The 19608-nt window shown below is 38.1% G+C and overlaps 1 protein-coding gene across 1 annotated transcript in view; it reads left to right on the top strand.

The window, feature by feature from the left end:
* Positions 1 to 223: 223 nt before the first annotated feature.
* BORA (BORA aurora kinase A activator) overlaps positions 224 to 19608 on the top strand; it is a 30717-nt gene continuing 11332 nt past the window's right edge. Inside the window, exons 1-8 of the mRNA XM_081083104.1 lie at positions 224 to 383; positions 2381 to 2487; positions 5848 to 5893; positions 9154 to 9235; positions 13731 to 13796; positions 14345 to 14401; positions 16366 to 16592; positions 17163 to 17295. Coding sequence (XP_080939230.1) covers positions 234 to 383; positions 2381 to 2487; positions 5848 to 5893; positions 9154 to 9235; positions 13731 to 13796; positions 14345 to 14401; positions 16366 to 16592; positions 17163 to 17295 — 868 coding nt within the window. The 5' untranslated portion in view covers positions 224 to 233. The remainder of the gene's footprint in view (positions 384 to 2380; positions 2488 to 5847; positions 5894 to 9153; positions 9236 to 13730; positions 13797 to 14344; positions 14402 to 16365; positions 16593 to 17162; positions 17296 to 19608) is intronic.

The following is a 19608-nucleotide window of genomic DNA, read 5'->3' as shown; positions in this document are numbered from 1 at the left end:
ATCACTAATACCCGACTGTTCTGGGTTTCAAGGTTATTGGGAGGATCCCTTGAGAAAATGTATGTGATGCCTTTTGGTAAACTATATAAACTAGCTCCAACAGCGTCAGGTTTTCAGTTAATTTTGAGAATTGTTTGTTGAATACATTTTGATTATCAAAATGAATGTCTATGGAACTTTGTAGTTCTATTGTATGTCCTTCTGATTTCTTTTTTAGTTTTCTTCTCTGTGCTATGGGAGATGGCAAAGAACCAAAAATGCAAATAACACCGGAAACTCCAGGAAGGATCCCTATTTTAAATCCTTTTGAAAGTCCTGGTGATTATTGTAATCTCCATGAACAAACTGTGTCCAGTCCTGTTTTTAAAGCAACAAAATTACCAGTAAGTTGTTCTTGACTAGTGTTCACAAATAATTTTATTTATTTGTTTATTTAGAAATAAAGAATGATTTCAGAGAGGGAGAGAGAGATAGAAACATCAATGATGAGAGAGAATCATTGATCTGCTGCACGCTCTCCACTCGGGATGGAGCCGGCAACTTGGGCATGTGCCTATGACCTGAAGGGAACCCTGGACCTTTCAGTCTGCAATCTGATGCTCTATCCACTGAGCCAAACCGCCTAGGGCTACAAATAATTTTAAATAAAAATATCTTTCTTTACAAAGTAAGGGGCAATTTACCATGGAGCATATATTACTTAGAACGTACTTTTTTAATTGTAATGTTCATTATAATCTAATGTTTCAGCTAAAAACAACTTAGCTAGGAGTTTTTAAAGTTACCATTTCTCTCTCGCCCCTTTTTTTTTTTAATAGATTACATGTTAGCTTCCTGCAATGTGCTGTCTATGGTTGGTGATATATAAATATAGATACCATATTTGAGAAGAAGCTGTGTTGTCTAGTTATCCACTCTCATTTATTCAGCAAACATTATTTGAAGGCTGCTGTGTGTCAGATACAGTGCTAGGCATAGAGATTACACTGCAAACAAGTCAGGGTCATTAGACACAAATTCCAAAGGAGTTTATACTCTAATGCAGGGGTCAGCAAACTTTTTCCTACAAACTGTAAATATTTTAGGCTTTGCTGACCATCTGGTTATTGTAACAACTACTCACCTGTGCCTTGTATCACAAAAGTGGTCATAGGCAATATATAAACAATAAAGCTTTACTTATGGCCAGTGAAACTTTAATTTCATGTAATTTCCATGAAATACTAATATTCTTTGGGGTTTTGGTCAACCATTGCAAAGCTTGCAGATTGTATTATGGAATAGACACAACTACATTAGCAACTTCAAAAGAATGTATGTGCTGACTAGTGGTTAAGCACAAGGGTGATATGGAAGGGAACGTGCTCTTCTGGGGATTAGGGAATGCTTAATCACTTTAGCTTATTTTACTGTTAACCGGCTATCTGGAGAATTTCTTTTGAAGTCTGATCTTCAAATCTAGTAAATTATCTAGAAAACTGCAAATTGTGTGGCTGTTTATGCTACTTGTTCATATCAGTTTGAAGTAGATATGTAGAGGGAAGTTTTATTTATACAATGTATATTGATTCATTACTCGGACCTCATTTTAATTAAATCATATTAAATCTTAGTTTATCTGTTAGTCTTAATAAAAATAATGGAATGACTCCAACTTCATCCTAAAAGCCAGAATGTATGGTATCTCAGGTTTTTAAGCCTGAATTTGTCAAAAATATATTCTGAATTACAGTTTAGGCCCTAGCTAGGTAGCTCAGTTGTTTACAGCATCATCCCAATACGCCAGTGTTGCGGGTTCAATCCCCAGTCAGGGCACATACAAGAATCAACCAATGAATAAGTGTTTGGTTTAATTAGATAGTTGGATATAGAAAGAAGCAGTGGTTACCATTCGTAATTATTTTATGGATCAACTATTTTATGAGCTTTTGCAGGCACTTCTATAGTTAGGACTTTAATTTCAGTTCATTCTTATTGAAAATAAAGACCTTAGGTAACTAAGAGATTTTTACTTTTATTTGGACATCACTGGTGAGTGTTAATTGTAGATTTTCTATACCTCTAATATTCTACTATGAATCCTATTATGTAATTTTAAAAATCACCCAGAGGGAAGATTTGATTTTTTAAAAGAGATACAGTCGAGTCAATATATAGTGTGATTTGATTACCACTTGTCATTTATTTAGTGATATAATCAGATTTAGAAATATGAGGTGATGGAAAAAATAAATTGAAAATAAATAAATACAGTAAATATAAAGTGTAAGATATTTTTATACTGTAACCATTCTCATTATTTTTGAAGTTGACATAGGTTAGCACTTTGATGAACTATTTTAATTTGCTTTTATTCATAATCTCACTTTCTTTTATTAAGACTCCAGGGAAATTTAGATGGTCTATTGATCAACTAGCTGTAATAAATCCTGTAGAAATAGACCCAGAAGACATTCATCGTCAAGCTTTGTATTTAAGTCATTCTCGGTAAGTTTTCCCTTCTTGCACTGAAGGGTAATAACATACCCTCACGTGAAGAGAGAAGGAAATTCCAAAGTTTTATTTTTATATGTAAAAATATCGGAGGAAAAATTGTGATACAGATTTATGTTATCTAAATGAAGAGTAAGTTCAAAGAACTACATCCAGAATGCTTCTCCTGCAAACAGTTCCAAATCTAGGTAGGAGTCTTTTTCTTTTAGAGGTAACCTTCTCTCTCAGCCACTTACGGGACAACTCTGCCTCCTCAGCACTTGGAAGAGGGAAGGGCATGTCTACATGATTGTGGCTTTTGCCATGGAATTGTTGCTTTGTTTTTTTGGTGGTGTAGGGTAAAGTATATTGCTGTTTCATTGACACATGAATTTAGAGAAGCCTTACCAAGTTAAGGCACATGGACTGGACTGGAAGAGTATCTTTTATTTATTATTTATTTATTTATTTATTTATTTATTTATTATTTATTTAATTTCAGAGAGGAAGGGAGAGGGAGAGAGAGTTAGAAACATCAATGATGAGAGAGAATCATTGATTGGCTGCCTCCTGCACGCCCCCCACTGGGGATGGAGCCTACATCCCGGGCATGTGCCCTTGACTGGACTCAAACCTGGGATCCCCCAGCCTGCAGGCCGACACTCTATCTACTGAGCCAAGCCAGCCAGGGCTGGAAGAGTATCTTTTAGCAACAGAAAGAGCTTTTATAGACATCATCCAACTTTGACATAGGATATTTGGGGATCTGGATTATATTGTCTTGAATTCAAGCTAGTAATCAGAGGAGCCTTAACTTCTTTGTTGATGTATCGTGTAGGTTTCCAAGCACTAGTGTTCCTCTGACTTGAGATGCTTAACAATGACTCGTGTAATGAGAATATGCACTTCTTTGGTAGAATAGACCTAGTTTTTTATTACAAACTAGAGGCCCGGTGCACAAATTCGTGCACAGGTGGGGTCCAGCTGGCCTGCCTTGATGGGGCCCCATTGGGCCAGGCCAGTGAGGCAGGGAGGAGACGCGGGCGGTTGGCCGGCTCTGCCCCCAATCAGCGTGTTGGGGGTTGATTGGGGCCTGTATCAGGCTGGTTGGCTGCCTCAGTGTGCGTCATAGCCACCGGTCGTTATGGTTGTTTCTCCATTCCGGTCGTTGGGCTTTTATATATATAGATTGCAATAATTTGTAATAATTTGTAATTGTAATAATTTGTAATTACAAATGACAGATAACATTTCATTAAGAGTTTGAGAGACTTGTGGTCAGTTTCATAGTCTAATTTTTTTTTTACTTGAAAAATTTGAATAGTATGACCAGCTTTTAACTTTTGGTCCTAAGATTCATGTGTTGTTAGTCCAAAATAATAGGTAATTCTTTTCCAATTAAAATGCACTCACTCAAAGATGTACACATGTTGAAATGCTCTTGCAAATGTTTGTCTTGGCTTGGTAACTTGATGACCATTCATTCTTAATTAATTATGTCTATCTAAAGTGTTGTAGAAAGGAATAGAATGGGGAATGAGCATAAAAGAATTTTAACTTAAATCTAAATACCTTTGAAAGAGGTGAAAAGACTATCTTAAAGCAAGTGATTCACAAATGACTAATTTTTTATTTCACACAAACTGTATGCTTTGTTTTGCCTCTTCTCTTTATATATGCAACCATGGAAAACTGTAAACTGCCAAGAGTTATTTATTGAGCACTGAGGCACTGCGAGGAACACACTGAAGAAGTATAGTATATTATTCCTGCCCTCTAGAGTTAACAATACTGTTAACCAAAGTTATGACACAACATTTCTATACTTACTAATTAATGATGCATTGTGTGGGTAGGTTTATGGATCTTGGTGTAAACCAGTAGATACAGAATAGGGGTAAAGAGTGAGAAAACACCGTAATTTTAATTTAACTTACTAATGTAATTCCATGAATGGTTATGGCTCCTACCACAGTTAGTGAGTATACTTTTAAAACAGGCTGATTCATTCTTAGCAATGACTTTCAGTGTCTCTTCCTGTCTAATTCAAGTTCCCTAATGCATTGCTTCCTACCCTTTTCATGCCTTGCTACACATAAAAAAATAACTCTAAGGCACACTGGTGTAAACAAATGAGTCTGCCCATACAGAAGGTAAACAGTCCTGAACGCCTTCTCCTCCTCCAAGAATCCATTCAGGGCATACCTGTAACCTATATGCATCATGCCAGTGTTCTATAATATATGTACACATACTGTCAGGATACTGTACCCTATATGACTTGTTACAACCTTCCATGATCTGGCCCTACAATATTTAGCCAAACTGATAGTCTGCTTCCAGCAGTTACCTGAATATTTCAAGTCCTTAAAGTCCCTCTAATGAAACAACAAAACATTTCTGAAAGAGGCATGCTAGATCAGGGCTTACTAATACTATAAGCTATTATGTACTGTCATTTTGACCTGGTTATGTTCATGATGGGATTGAGTTATCCTCAAAATGGCTGTTGTTCAAGCTGGGATATGAGGATTATCATTGAAGTCTTTCTCATAACTCCTTTATTGAAAAATCCACTTGATTTTAGTTTCTGAAATGTATACATTATTATATAAGCTTTGTTAAGCCACAAACATATATACATGAAAAAATTTGAGAGATAAAAGTGACTTACTAATTTATTGATGGAAAGCAAATATTCTTTCCTGGAACAGATTAAAGAAGTGGTCCTACAAGGCTAACTGCTGAGTCCTTTGGCAAGTATATGCCTTGTGCTTGAGACCCGACATTTTTTGTTATATCTCAGCTGATAAATTTGTGTTACTGTAATTGCTTATTGTTTCAAAGTGAAAAAATTCATTTGGACAAAGTTTTTTGTTGATATTTTATTTCATTTTTAATATTTTTGCCTATTCAGCTGTCTAAGGGTGATAGTTTCTATTTCAGAATAAGAGTTGATTCTAAAATTATGACTATGGTAAACTTGCTATAATTGAAAAAAATGAGTTTTGACAATTTTTATATTTCTATGGAATGAAATATTAATATGTTGTGATTAAAAGATGAAGTTTATTCAGCTTACTTCCATTATGCTGTAAATAGCAACTTTTGTAAAGTATTATCAATATAAGCCTTTTAAAAGAAAATGTTCCAACTTTGAATGGAATAGAGGGAGTTAAGCCTAACAGTGCAATGCTGAATATCTAAATAATATCATTAACTAAATGTGATATGATTCCAATTTTTCTTTTAAAATGAGCTTAACATTTGCCAATTTTCAAGAGAAAGAAGTTATTTCTTTTAAAGGTTATTATTTTAAATGTTCAATCAGCTAAAGTAATGGCCTGGTTATTTTTCTTCTTTATCTTTGTATAGAATAGATAAAGATGTGGAAGAGAAAAGACAAAAAGCCATTGAAGAGGTAACTTAAAACTGTTACTGATCATTAAAGCAGTTAAGCATCAATTTCCCATGCATGTCACCTCTTTTAGGAAGACTTCCTTCAAACCCTTTACTGTCCTAGCGGCACACCAACCTGCCCATCCCCAGCTATATTAGTGCCTCTCTGTTCTCCCCTTAGACCAGTGGTTTTCAGCTATTTCAACACCTCATACTTACCTATACTATTGTGATGATTGAGATATTGCTTTTATTCCCTAGACTGAATTCTTTTTTGCCTTATATTGTGCTTCATTCATCTTTTCATTCTCAGGGTATAGCACAGTTTGTGCCTTCCTTGTGCCTTCAGAATATTGAGTAGCACAAACTTCTGTTTCAAGTTGGAGTTTATGTAGAGGAAGTTTTAGGCTATGAAAATCTAGATTGGCATTGGTAGTGGTTTTTTGTTGTTGTTAATACTTGGATTTTTAAGGCAATATATTTAATGAAGTAAAATGTCTTACTGATCAGTAGAAAAGGTGTTTTTACAAATAGGGTGTTTTAAAATAAATATAATGCGTTTTTCACTTTTGCTTATTTGCTGAACTTTTAGAGCAGGGGCCCTCAAACTACGGCCCGCGGACCACATGCGGCTCGCCGAAAACATTTATCCAGCCCGCCGGGTGTTTTTGCTGCCGCTGTGTGCATAGGAATTTGTTCATAGTTTTTTTTTAAACTATAGTCCAGCCCTCCAACGGTCTGAGGGATAGTGAACTGGCCCCCTGTTTAAAAAGTTTGAGGACCCCTGTTTTAGAGTGTAAGTAAGGGCTATTTATCTAGTTATTTCCTCAAATTCTTTATGTTTTGGCGACATCTCTTATTTTTCCTTTTCCCCTCGCTAGCCTCCTCTACCCACCTCTATTCCTTAGCTATACTTGGTTCTTCTGTACCCCAGGAGACGTCAGCTATACTTAAAAACTATTAAAACTTAAATACAATCTATTGCATGCTAAAATTAATGTGTAAGTATAAATGTTCCAGTTCTTGCATTTATTTTTGCAGTGTCAGGGTTGTCATCTTGTATTTCATATATAGCCTGTTTGTTAAAAAATAATTGCACAGGCCTTACTCCAAACAATATCTACTTTGTAATCTACCTAGTAATTCAAAATTTTCATTCTGACCCAATCACTTGACTCCTCCCCAGTTGAATATTCTCAGACTCTTTCCCATTTCCCAACATTTTGGAAAATATGCATTCTTTTTAGAACCCTCAACTTTAAAAGAAAATTCACCAGACTTAAGAAAATAAAGTCATAGTAAAGATTAGGGTCAATGTATTAAACAGCTTAAATTTTTTCATATATATAGACATATTTGAAATAGAATAAATACACGCATATTATAAAAAAAGGAAGTTCAAACTGCAAATAAAAAATACCGGATGAAAACCAGGTATTCATCCCACATCCTAAAAGTAACTACTGGAACATTTATACTTACACATTAACTTTAGCATGCAATAGATTGTAGTTTTTAAGTGTTTTACACATGTAGGATCATCCTTATATTTTTTAAATCTTTTTTTCTTAATAATTTTTATTAGTCTTTTTTTGATTATCAGCATATGCCAATTTTTAGTAATACCATAGTATTCCATTGTATGAATGTATCATAACCTAACCCGGCCTCTATTGATATTTATTTAGGTTGTGTTCAGTGTTTTTCTATTATAATGCTTCAGTGAACACCATTGGATATAAGTATTTGTGTAGTTGAAATGGACTTGCTAAGTCAGAGGCTTTGAGTTTTCACTTTCAGTATATTTTGCCATCTTGCCCTCCGAAAAGGTTGTACCAATTTTTACTCCAACTACATTATGATACTTTCTGTTTTCCCATATCTGCAATACTGGTTATTACCAACCTTTTAATTTGTGCTATTCTTACTACTTTAAAAATTTGTCATGTTATTTGGATTTGTATGTCTTTTATTTTGAGTGGTCTTATGCACAATTTTTGGGTCCTTTATTTTTTTTCTTCTGGGAATTAACTATATCATAATCTCTCCCATTCTCCCCCCACTCCCCTTTACATCTTTTCCTCATGCATTATAGGTAGTTTAGCAAACTTGTTCTTTGTTATAGGTATAGCAAAATACAAAGAGTTGCTGTAAAAACATAGAGGAAAAGGAAGAATACAGTGTTTGGCTTAATTTTATTTCTAGAATGAAAAAGGAAAGACATATATCCAAATGCTCTATCTCCATTTGATTATACTAGCCAGTGGAGTGCTGGTGTAAAAACTGGCCATTTGGTTATGGGAAGAGTATGAGTTTTAGTGGTTGCTGCTATTATGATGTAAATATTCCAACTGCGGCCAGTTTTAAGTTACTAATGTTATATCACTGAATGGGAAAAGAAGTGCAATGATATATCATTATATGTAGGAGTTCCACCAGACAGATCAAAAAACATAACCTTGGGCATAGATATTGGTAATGTAATAAAATAGTTAGCAAGTGATGATTTTGAGTATTTATTATCTTTACCTTTAATATAATTTATTTAATATAATTTATGAATTTATACCATTTTTAAAATTTGATAATATTTAATAACAAACAATTTGATTTGATTTGATTTTAGGGAAAAACACATGACAAACTCCTGAAATTACATAACAAATATTACCACCCAGAGTTAGCCAATTACGAGCATATTAACATTGGTCCTGAATTCTTTTGTAATATTTTTGAAATTAAATTTATTAGGGTGACATTGCTTAAAAGATCACATAGGTTTCAAGTGTGCATTTCTATAACTCAGATTTGCTTGCAGCTTATTTTATTTTTAATATTAACTTTGCACAAAATTCCTGAAAATTTAATAATTAGATTTTGAGAGCCAGTAGAAACTAGCTCCAGCACACCACTCATACTGGCTTACTTGTATATGACTATCTCCATTTATTTCTTTCTCTTCTTCATCCTCACTTTTGTCAACATTCTCCACCAAAAACAATTGGGGAAGAAATTAAAAATATTGTTTCTATGCTAAATACCTTAGCTTAATATGCAAGTTTCAAATTTAAGTGGTTGATTTACAGTATTAAGATTTCTCTTTATATATACTTTAAATTTCTTCCATTTCACCTTTGGTCATTTGTGCTTTTAAATCTTAATTTTTTAAATTATAACTATTAAGTCAGTATGTAATGTTTTTTATTATTTGAAAATAACATGGGTACCTTATTATATTTTGGGGGAAATTTATGTCTAATTATATGACTTTTATCTTACTAGTTTTTCACTAAGGATGTCATTGTGCCCTCTCCTTGGACTGATCATGAAGGAAAACAGGTTTCAGAGTATCATTCCAGTAAATGTGAGTGTACTAAAAATCATATGAATAAGAAGCATAAAATTATAAAAATCAGTGAATGTAAAACAACATATAGTGAAGTGCTAGTTTACCTGCTTTGGTAAGGAACTTGCTATAAATTAAATTTCTGAGGATTTAACTATTTAAGGGTTAGAATTCAAAATTTAACTAATATTTACTGAATTTGGGTTTTTGGGCCATTGTATTCTGAATTTAACTTTTTCTTCATGACCATTGTGAAAATCAGTTATATAATGATGGTCATAGATGATCTACAATGCAGAAATAGTTGGTGTTGAATATAGAGATAGTGAGTCCTTCCAGAGCAGAGTGTAGGTTTTGTGTCTTCATCTGGAGCAGGTTTGCTTGCAGCTTATTTTAAAAGAATGGGACTTCCCACAAATTGGCAGTTACAGAATAGTCATGGGGGATGTAAAGTACAGCATAGGGAATATAGTCAACAATGTTGTAGTAACTGTGTGTTGTATCAGGGGGTACTAGACTTATCAGGGGGATCACTTTGTAAGATGTATAAATGTCTAACCTAGGGGTGAGCAAACTTTTTGACTCGAGGGGCACAATGGGTTCTTAAACTGGACCGGAGGGCCGGAACAAAAGCATGGATGGAGTGTTTGTGTGAACTAATATAAATTCAAAGTAAACATCATTCCATAAAAGGGTACGGTCTTTTTTTTTTTTTAGTTTTATTCATTTCAAATGGGCCGTATCCTGCCCGCGGGCCGTAGTTTGCCCACGGGTGGTCTAACCACTGTGCTGTGCACCTGAAACTAATATACTAGTAATATTGAATGTCAGCTGTAATCTATATCTATATATATCTATGTAGATATATATATGTGTATATATATATGTATATATCTATATATATATATATGTATATATCCTCCTATCTAATAAAAGAGAAACATGGTAATTAACATACGACTGCTACCCTTCCCATTGGCTAATCAGGGCGATATGCAAATTAACTGCCAGCCAAGATGGCGGCCGGCAGCCAGGCAGCTTGAAACTAACATGAGGCTTGCTTGCTTCAGTGACGGAGGAAACCCACATTCCCCGCCCGCCTGCCTTGCCGGCCTCTGAGCCTGCAATTTGAAACATTGTAACAAATATAGAAGCTAAACAAAACCCCAGAGACCTGCTTTCAGCCAGCCAGGATCTCAGAGCTGGAGTTGTTACAGTGTTTCGATTATAGAACCGAAACAAACCAGATACCTGCTTTCAGCAGCGGAGGCCTAAGAACTGGAGCCTCAGAGCTAAAGCTGGCCCAGAATAAAAAAAAAAAGAAAAAAAGGAGCGGTTGGGAGCTTCAGTCACCCCCAGCCTGAAAACAGCCCTCAGCCCCTCACCCAGACTGGCCAGGCACCCCAGTGGGGACCCCCACCCTAAAGGGTGTGTGACCAGCTGTAAACAGCCATCATCCCCTCATCCAGGCTGGCTAGGCACCCCAGTGGGGACCCCCACCCTGATCCAGGACACCCTTCAGGGCAAACCAGCCGGCCCACACACGTGCACCAGTCCTCTAACCTATATAGTAAAAGGGTAATATGCCTCCCAGCACCGGGATCAGCGGAGCCCTGAGGCCTCCCGGCACCAGGATCAGCGTGACAGGAGGCAGCACCCAAACCCCCTGATCGCCCTGCGGCTCTGTGTGTGACGGGGTGGGGCCACAACCGCCCTATCGGCCCAGCTCTGTTCAAGACAGGGGAAGGCGCCCCAACCCCCTGATCAGCTCTGCTCTGTGCCTGATAGGGGGAGCTCCCCAACCCCCTGATGGCCCTGCGGCTCTGTGTGTGACAGGGTGCGGCGCCCCAACCCCCCAACCCCCCGGGCCCTGCTCTGTGTGTGACGGGGTGCGGCACCCCAACCCCCTGATCCGCCCTGCTCTGTGTGTGACAGGGGCCGGTGCCCCAACTCCCCTATCGGCCCTACTCTGTGAGTGACAGTGGGGAGCTCCCCAACCCCCTGATCGGCCCTGCTCTGTGCGTGACAGGGGGAGCTCCCAACCTCCTGATGGGCCCTGCTCTGTGTGTGACGGGGGAGCTCCCCACACCCCTGATCGACCCTGCTCTGTGCGTGACAGGGTATGGAGCCCCAACCCCCCTCATGGGCCCTGCTCTGTGAGTGACAGGGGGCAGCGCCCCAACCCCCTGATTGGCCCTGCTCTGTGCGTGACAGGGGGTGGCGCCGCAACCTTCCCATCGACCCTGCCTTCAGTGTGACAAGGGGCGGTGCCCCAACCCCCCAATCGGCTCTACCCTGAGTGTGACTGGGGGTGGCAGCGCAACCTCCCAATCCGCCCTGCTCTGTGCATGACAGGGGGCGGCACCCCAACTCCCCAATCGGCCCTGCTCTGAGCCCGACCAGGGGCTGCACCTAGGGATTGGGCCTGCCCTCTGCCTCCTGGGAGCAGGCCTAAGCCAGCAGGTCATTATCTCCCGAGGGGTCCCAGAATGCGAGAGGGCACAGGCCAGGCTGAGGGACCCGCCATCCCCCCCAAGTGCACTAATTTTTGTGCACCGGGCCTCTAGTACCTATATAATAGAGAAATATGCTAATTAACTGGGACACCATAACGGGTTGACCTGACAGGAGGAGGTTGCATGCATAGCGTCAGCAGCGGGGCGGCAGGGCCTCCGTGCGCCTGCGCTGGGGGAGGTCCTGATCATCAGCAGCTGCGGCTGCTTCAAGGGCTGGAGAGGGAGGCAGGGCCAGACCGGCAGTGGCTGTGGCTGCTGCTGGGCCTGGGGAGCAAGGCAGGGCCAGACCAGCGACTCGAGGGTAGGCGGCGCCGCACTATTTTAAATTGCATGCTAGGCTCCTAGTTGAAAAATAAAAACAGAATGGGATTTCCCAAATTCAGTTTTCCTCACCTGTGATGAGAATCCAGTGTGTGCCATATCCACCTTGGGTGTTTCAGTTCTCGTGCTTGGGACTTAGGGGCAAAGGGAACTGACGTGAACATGAAGCTTCTGCTGCCTGGGTGCTGGGAATAGTGAAGTTCTGTGTCTTGACGCAGAAGCCTCATGTCTTCCAGCATCCATGGAACGTTGACACGTTAACTTGTCATTGTGCAAGTAGTGTACATTCTCAGACCTTTCACAGTTCTTGACATGGTAGCCCCTAACCAAATGTGGCTTTTAAAAATTAAATACATTTAAATTAAAAATTTAGATCCCCAGTCACATTATTCACATTTCATGTTTAAGATGTTTGGTTTGTAGCCTAAAGACCAAGGACATAATAGGGTTTCCATGGAGTGCCTTGCTTATATGTGCCTTATAGAAGGTCACACAGCCTCAGTAAAGAAGGCATTTGAATCTAGGATTTACCCATTCTGATAATATTTAATCGGAGCTTTAACACTCATCCCACCCACTTACTCATTCACCCATTTATTTAGGTTTGTTAGGTTACTGGGCTTTATTCTGTTCCTGTATTTTAAGATTTTTGAGGGTTTTTTTTCTTTGTTTTTTTGGTCTCCTTGCTTTTTTCTTTTGCTTATATTAGTCATTTTTGTCATTAAATGTTTTAGTTTTTCTACCTGGTGATTTTCAGATTATGAAGCTTAATATTTAGTCATTAACTTTTAATTTTTAAAAAAATTATTTGCAGCCATATTTTTTACTTCTGTGAAAAAGACTGAGCATGGTTTTACTTATCAAATTTTAGGTTTTGTCAAGATGATCTGACATTTTAATTCAGACAATTTATCTAAACCCATTGTTCAAAAACATTAGGCAACAGAGGATCTGTTTGAGGATGACTAACACACATCCCAGCTGCTTAAGATTGACATCATGGAGAGCAACCATGTTTTCCTTAAAAAGTATTACTTGGTACCTCCTTTTTTGCTATATAGTAATAATCCTTCGAGTTTTATCCTTGTGCTCCCTCAAAATCAAAAAAGATAAACATAACAGAAAAATACCAAATTATGTACTTGTATATACAGACATTTATTTTTTTAAATGTAAAATAAAAGTTTCCATAGCCCTGTCCAGGTAGCTCAGTTGGTTAGAGCACCATCCCACTACACCAAGAATGCAGCTTCAATCTGCGGTCAGGGCACATACAAAAATCAATCAAGAATGTGTAAGTGGTGAAGTAACAAAGTGATGTTTCTCTCCTCTTTCTCTCTCTCTGAAAAATCAATGTCAAAAAAAAAATTTATTTTTATTAATTATATAGAAAGAGGAAGGGAGAAGGAGAGAGAGAAATATCCATGAGTGAATCATTGATTGGCTGCCTCCGACATGCCCCCACCAGGGATCGTGCCTTGATCCGGAATCAAATCGGTGACATCTTGGTACATGGGACGATGCTCAGCCAACTGAGCCACACCTGCTGGGCAACAAATAAAAAAAAAAATTCTTTTTTAAGTTTCTACTTTGTTCATTTTTTTTCTCCAGAAAATGTAATGCTAAGTAAATGAAGAATATAAAATGTAGGATTTTTCACTTACAATGTTTTACAGGTATTAACATAACTAATGAATCTCCAATTGGAAGAAAGCTGACCATCTATTCTGAGAAAAGCAATGGTGAGTATGAATATATTCTGAAAAGAAGTACCTTGCACATTAAGGTACATTTAATTTTAAATTCAGTTCATGTGATAACAATACGCTGGCATTGAAATGCTTACTTTTTATGAATGAGCTATATGAGAGCTGTTTTTTAAAATTATTCAAAATAGATACATTTAGTCATGTTTTAGAAATAGTAATAGTGTGTTGTTGTTTTTTTGTTCAAAGCATAGAAATTGATTTCTGATTTTGAAAATCTTTGTTTTTTTTAAATTTTTAATTGGGAAACTTATCCTCAGATATAGGCTGGCTTTTTTATTCAATTGCCAGCAGAACAACCAGGAGTTAACTTGAGCTATTAACAGGTTTATATCAGTGCTAGCAAGTATGGAAAGCCACTTACAAGAAGATGACATATTACATAGAAGAATGCAGAAATGAATTAATTGAGTTTAGCTGGAACATCATGGGGAGACGGTTGATTGGGAAGCACATTGTAAATTGTATATAATATGCTTGCATGATTTATCCACGTTTGTATTTTTGTATCTGCTTGTTTCCAGCTGCTTGTCAGACATTGCTGTCTCTTCCTGTGGATTTTAATTTAGAAAATGTATTAGGTATGTATTGTGCTTATTTAAACCTTTAGTAACTTAAAAGGTTTTGTTTTGATGGGTTATTATAAATGGAAATATGTGGCAGTGCCTCTTTCAAAAGAAGCGGGGAAATCATACTAAAATTTTTATTTTTAACCTGCCCTGAATAAGTGAACTTTACTATAGACATAAACTATTTATGGACGAATCTTATTGGTACTACTTATACTAATAACTAGTAGCCCGGTGCACAAAAATTTGTGCACTTGGGGCGCGGGGGGGTCCCTCAGTTATTAAACATCAGCACAACATGGACCACATTGGTGGTGGTGGCGTCTTGTCAGAATGTGTTATGCAGATGAAAATCTATTTAAACAGATTTGATGTAGATATTTTAAAAGATGGAGGAATTGTCCCTGTCAACTATTTTAGTTGATTCATATCTTCACTAATTGTCATCATTGCAAAGTTTTCGGTCCCCATATGGATTGCTAGATATACTAGGTCATGTGCTGTCCCTGTCCTTTGTAGCCTTTGTTACCTTAAAGACTCTAGTTTTCCATTTATATGTTTAAGTACCAACCTTACCGGCTTAAAAATGTAAGCTTTTAACACTGCTCTCCCTGTTCCGTATCCTTCTGATGAAAAGTGGAGTTGGGTTGCAGCACAGGAGAGAAATTCAGAAGGGGAATATTGAAGTAATGACTGCAGTCAGAGAAGAGGGAACCTGTTTCCCTGGCCACAGGTGCTGGCGTCCTGGACCACAGGGCTGGCAGCTTCTCCGGGTGGCTGCAGCCTGGGACCTTGGGCAGGTGGCTTGTCCATCTCCTGGGCTGCAGCCAGCCCCAGGTGCTGGTGCCTGGACCAAAGGTGGGCGGCGTCTTCTGTGCTTCCAGGGAGGGCAGTCAGTTATGTGTATATGTGTGTGCATGCAAACATAGGCGTGTACACATTTGTATGTGGAAATCTGCTGGGCAAGTCAAAACCATAGAAGAGTTGCCCCCTATCTCTTGAATCTTCCAGAGATATCCCCCACTTTTTTATTCTATCACTACTGGAGAGTCAGTATTTGCAGCCAGCCAGCCAGTGACTCTCTCTGTCTATTTCTGACTTCTTCTTTCCATGTCTGTCTTCCAACCCCTAATCATATTTCCAGCTAGATGCATCATTTTTACTCCCAATATGCTGTATAGAGAAGGAGTCAGGATGCTGTCTTCCCATGAATAGTACTCAGTAACAAACCAATTGCATTTTAGTTGGGCAATGCCCCTACCAACCCTTCAAATCCCTTCCACCATGCATTTCTGTTTCCCTTTTTGTTAGTTGGATTGTTCTGCTGCTCCTTCTCCTCACCCCACCAGCCATTGGATCGTAATGTAAAATTCTTTTACCATGTCAAGAAATTATTAAAAATACAGGTACTTTGAAAAAAAAAATACAGGTACTTCTCCGAACACTGGCCGGTCGGGGGCAGGGAATAGGCAGCTGCTGGCGGCCACCTCTTCCCCGCCCTGCCCAGCTTCTCTGATCACCAGCCGGGGGGCGGGCAAAGGTGGCCCCGGTTCTTCAGTCACTGGCCGGGAGGCAGGCTCTTGCCTGCCGCCTGGGTTTCCAATCACCATCAGCAGCAGGCGGCTTCTTCCGTCCTTCCCCTTTCACCTCCCAGCATTGCATCTATGTATGCAAATTAACCACCATCTTTGTTGGCAGTTAATTTGCATGTTGCCCTGATTAGCCAATGGGAAGCGTAGCGAAGGTACAATCAATTACCATGTTTGTCTATTATTAGATAGGATAAGCACTCAAAAAAGAAGAAATAATTTCAGATTTTAAACATCATATATGCCATTAAACTTTGTCCTATTTTTTGAAAACAATTCAAATATATAGTAGTACATGGTGGTTTTTCAAAAGTCAGATAACTGAAATCTAATTGCTCTTCAAAATAACTATAGCTTTGCCTTTTATTCTGTTAACCTTAAATGTAGGTGAATATTTTAGAGCTGATGAATTTGCAGATCAGTCTCCCGGAAACCTCAGTTCTTCATCCCTCAGAAGAAAGCTATTTTTAGATGGCAATGGGAGTATCTCTGACTGCTTACCTCCAGCTTCTCCTAGAAGTCTTCACAATAGTGCTCAAACATCACTTGAAGTTTTTTATTCAATAGATTTATCTCCTGTACAGGGTAGGAGCCCCGTGCAGACACCAAGTTCGGTAAGAAGTGTATTAAAATGTGGTTGGCTAACTTTGCTATAGATATACTTGGACCTTGGTTTGCCCGAATTGCACTTGAGAAATAGCCATTTGGGTTCTATATTTCATAAGGATTATGTTCACATTTTGTCACTAGTCAGGAATGTTTTTGGTCAGACTTTCCAATTTTGCATTTAGAGGTATACAGGATAACCAAATTTACCTTGAATCTCAGAGAATTTCAATGTAAGTTATTTCCTGAATTATGTAAGATTTTTCATATAATACAACTGGATTGGCATTAATGGATTAATTGAATTTAAATTTTTTGTAAACAGCTGCTTAGTATGAAATATAGTGGTTTGTTTGAACCCAGTGTATTTATATTTTTTGACTAGCATATTCTGTTTCAAAACTTCTCTAGCTATCTTCTTAGCTGTCCTTGCTACAAGATGCCTTGACTTTTGGCATCTGTACTTTGGGGAATGACCAGAGTTTACATGATCTACTTTATAAATGTGTAGATAAAGATGCATATGGCATAATAGAGTTGAGGAAGAGAACCATATAATTTTTTCTGTTTTATTATAGGGGCAGTTTTCTTCCAGCCCTATTCAGGGTAGTGCAAAAAAATACAGTTTGGGAAGTATAACCAGTCCTTCACCTATTTCTTCACCTACTTTCTCACCAATTACATTTCAGATAGGAAAGACATCACTTTCAGGTATGTCTCATAATATAGTACCTAATTTAAGTTTTTATATTATCAATTTTTGTTATTGTAGAGGCTTCTTTTAGCTTGTACTAACTATAGAGCTCTAAATGACCGCTAACCTTTTAAAATTTAGAAACTTTTTTTTTTTTTTTTTTTTTTTTACAAAAAGAACAATTTAACTTCCAAAACAGTGTCTCGGCAAAGTTCTACTCTAACTGATAAATACAGATAACTTGATTAATAATATTTATATCAAACATTCTTATAAAGGGAATCAAAGAAAGATGGCAGTTTTAGATATAAGTGGGTTTGATTTTGCTTCTAACCTGTAGCTCCACACTTTGGCAACTGGATATTCATATTTTGCAAACATACATTTGTTTGAGTAAGGTTTTGAAAGAAAATATAGTGTGGAAAATTTCAGAGAAAGTATTTCTCTTTGCAGTATGTCAGTTTCTCTGGAAAAGATGGTAACACTTTTGAAAAATTATTCACAATAGAAAAAAACTATTCATAGTAAAGAAAATTGGAAAGCTGAAATTGATGTATTTCGTTAGTCTTTCCATTGTGTGTGTGTCTCCACATGTCCGTACCCGCCCATGTGAAGTGTTATATATGCACAATTCTCTATCATGCTTACTTTGCAAAGCATTTTATTATGAACTAGTGGCCCGGTGCACGAAATTCGTCCACTGGGCGGGGGTGCTGTCCCTCAGCCTGGCCTGCATCCTCTCCAATCTGGGATTCCTCTCGCAATCTGGGACCGCTGGCTCCTAACCGCTCACCTGCCTGCCTGCCTGCCTACTCACCCCCAACTGCCCCCCCACCCCCCGCCGGCCTGATCACCCCTAACTGCCCTCCCCTCCTGGCCTGATCGCCCCTAACCATCTCTGCCTCGGCCCCACCACCATGGCTTTGTCCGGAAGGACATCCGGAAGGTCTCCCAGTCTAATTAGCATATTACCCTTTTATTAGTATAGTTTTTTTTTCCCCATTGGTCATTCAAGTCATTTATTATTATCTGAAACCATGAATTTGAATCACTATGTAATACTCCATTTCATGGATGTGGTATTTGTTTCAACTGTTGATAAACATTTAAATTGTTTTTAATTTTTTAACACACATAACTATTGATTATCTTTGTATATACATCATGTTGCACATATTTGTATCCTTAGTTAAATTCTTAGAAGTAGAATCATTTGGTCAAAAGGGGAGAATATTTTTAAGGCTTGATGAATTTCATCAAATTTACTTCATAAAAGGTTGCATCAGTTGAAATTTTCATCAATAGTCTGTAAGAAAGTCAGTTTCCCCCCATCTAGAAACACTGGCATTAACATTCTTTTTTTTAAAATCCTTACCCGAGGATATTTTTCCATTTATTTTTAGAGAGAGTGGAAGAGAGAGGGTAAGACAAAGAGAAATCTCAGTGTGAGAGAAACATCGATTGGTTGCCTCCTGCACAAGCCCTGACCAGGGCCTGGTTAGGGAGAAGCCTGCAACCGAGATATGTGCCCTTGACCAGAATTAAGCCCGGGACCCTTCGGGCTGATGCTCTACCCACTGACCCAAACTGGCTAGGGCTTTCTTTTTGAAGTTTGTTAATTTGGTAAATTACAGAAAGGTCCCTTACTGCTTTAATTTTTTTTATCTCTGATTATGACATTGAATTCTTTCTGAATGTTTATTGGTCATGTATTTTGGGGTGGGGGATTATTAGTATTTTAGTAAATTTCCCAGTCAATGTTTTTGGACTTTAGTTGACCACGGGTGACTGAAAGCGCAGAAAGCAAAACTGTGGATAAGAGAGGCTACTGTATTTCATTTATCAGGTTCAGCTGTTAATTTGTAGCGGTCACATGATTTGTCCAGTATCTTCTTTGTATGTGGACAATATTGTTATAATAGCAAAATGCTTGTGAGGAAATAATTCTCAGGGAGTACTGTTTAATTTAAAATGAGAGAGTGCCACAGGAAGAACCTCGTCCTATTGAGACACATTCATTTGTGCTATTGGGTTTATTTGTTTTTCAGTTACAGTTTACATTCAACATTAGTTTCAGGTATATATCATAGTGGTTAGACAGTCATATATTCTACAAAGTGTTCCCCCCAATATGGCCAGTACCCACCTGGCACCATACATGGTAATTACATTATTGAGGTATTAATTACTATATTCCCTATGTGTGCTTTATATCCCCATGACTATTTTGTTACCACAAATCTGTACTTATCAATCCCTTCACCTTTTTCACCTAGTTCCCCAAACCCCTTCTCCTCTGGCAACCATCACACTGTTCTCTATCTGTTCTT

Source organism: Myotis nattereri (genome assembly GCF_964212035.1).
Source record: "Myotis nattereri genome assembly, chromosome: 2".
Classification (NCBI taxonomy): domain Eukaryota; kingdom Metazoa; phylum Chordata; class Mammalia; order Chiroptera; family Vespertilionidae; genus Myotis; species Myotis nattereri.
The sequence above is the reverse complement of the archived record's forward strand: the minus strand, read 5'-3'. Positions and strand labels throughout refer to the sequence as shown.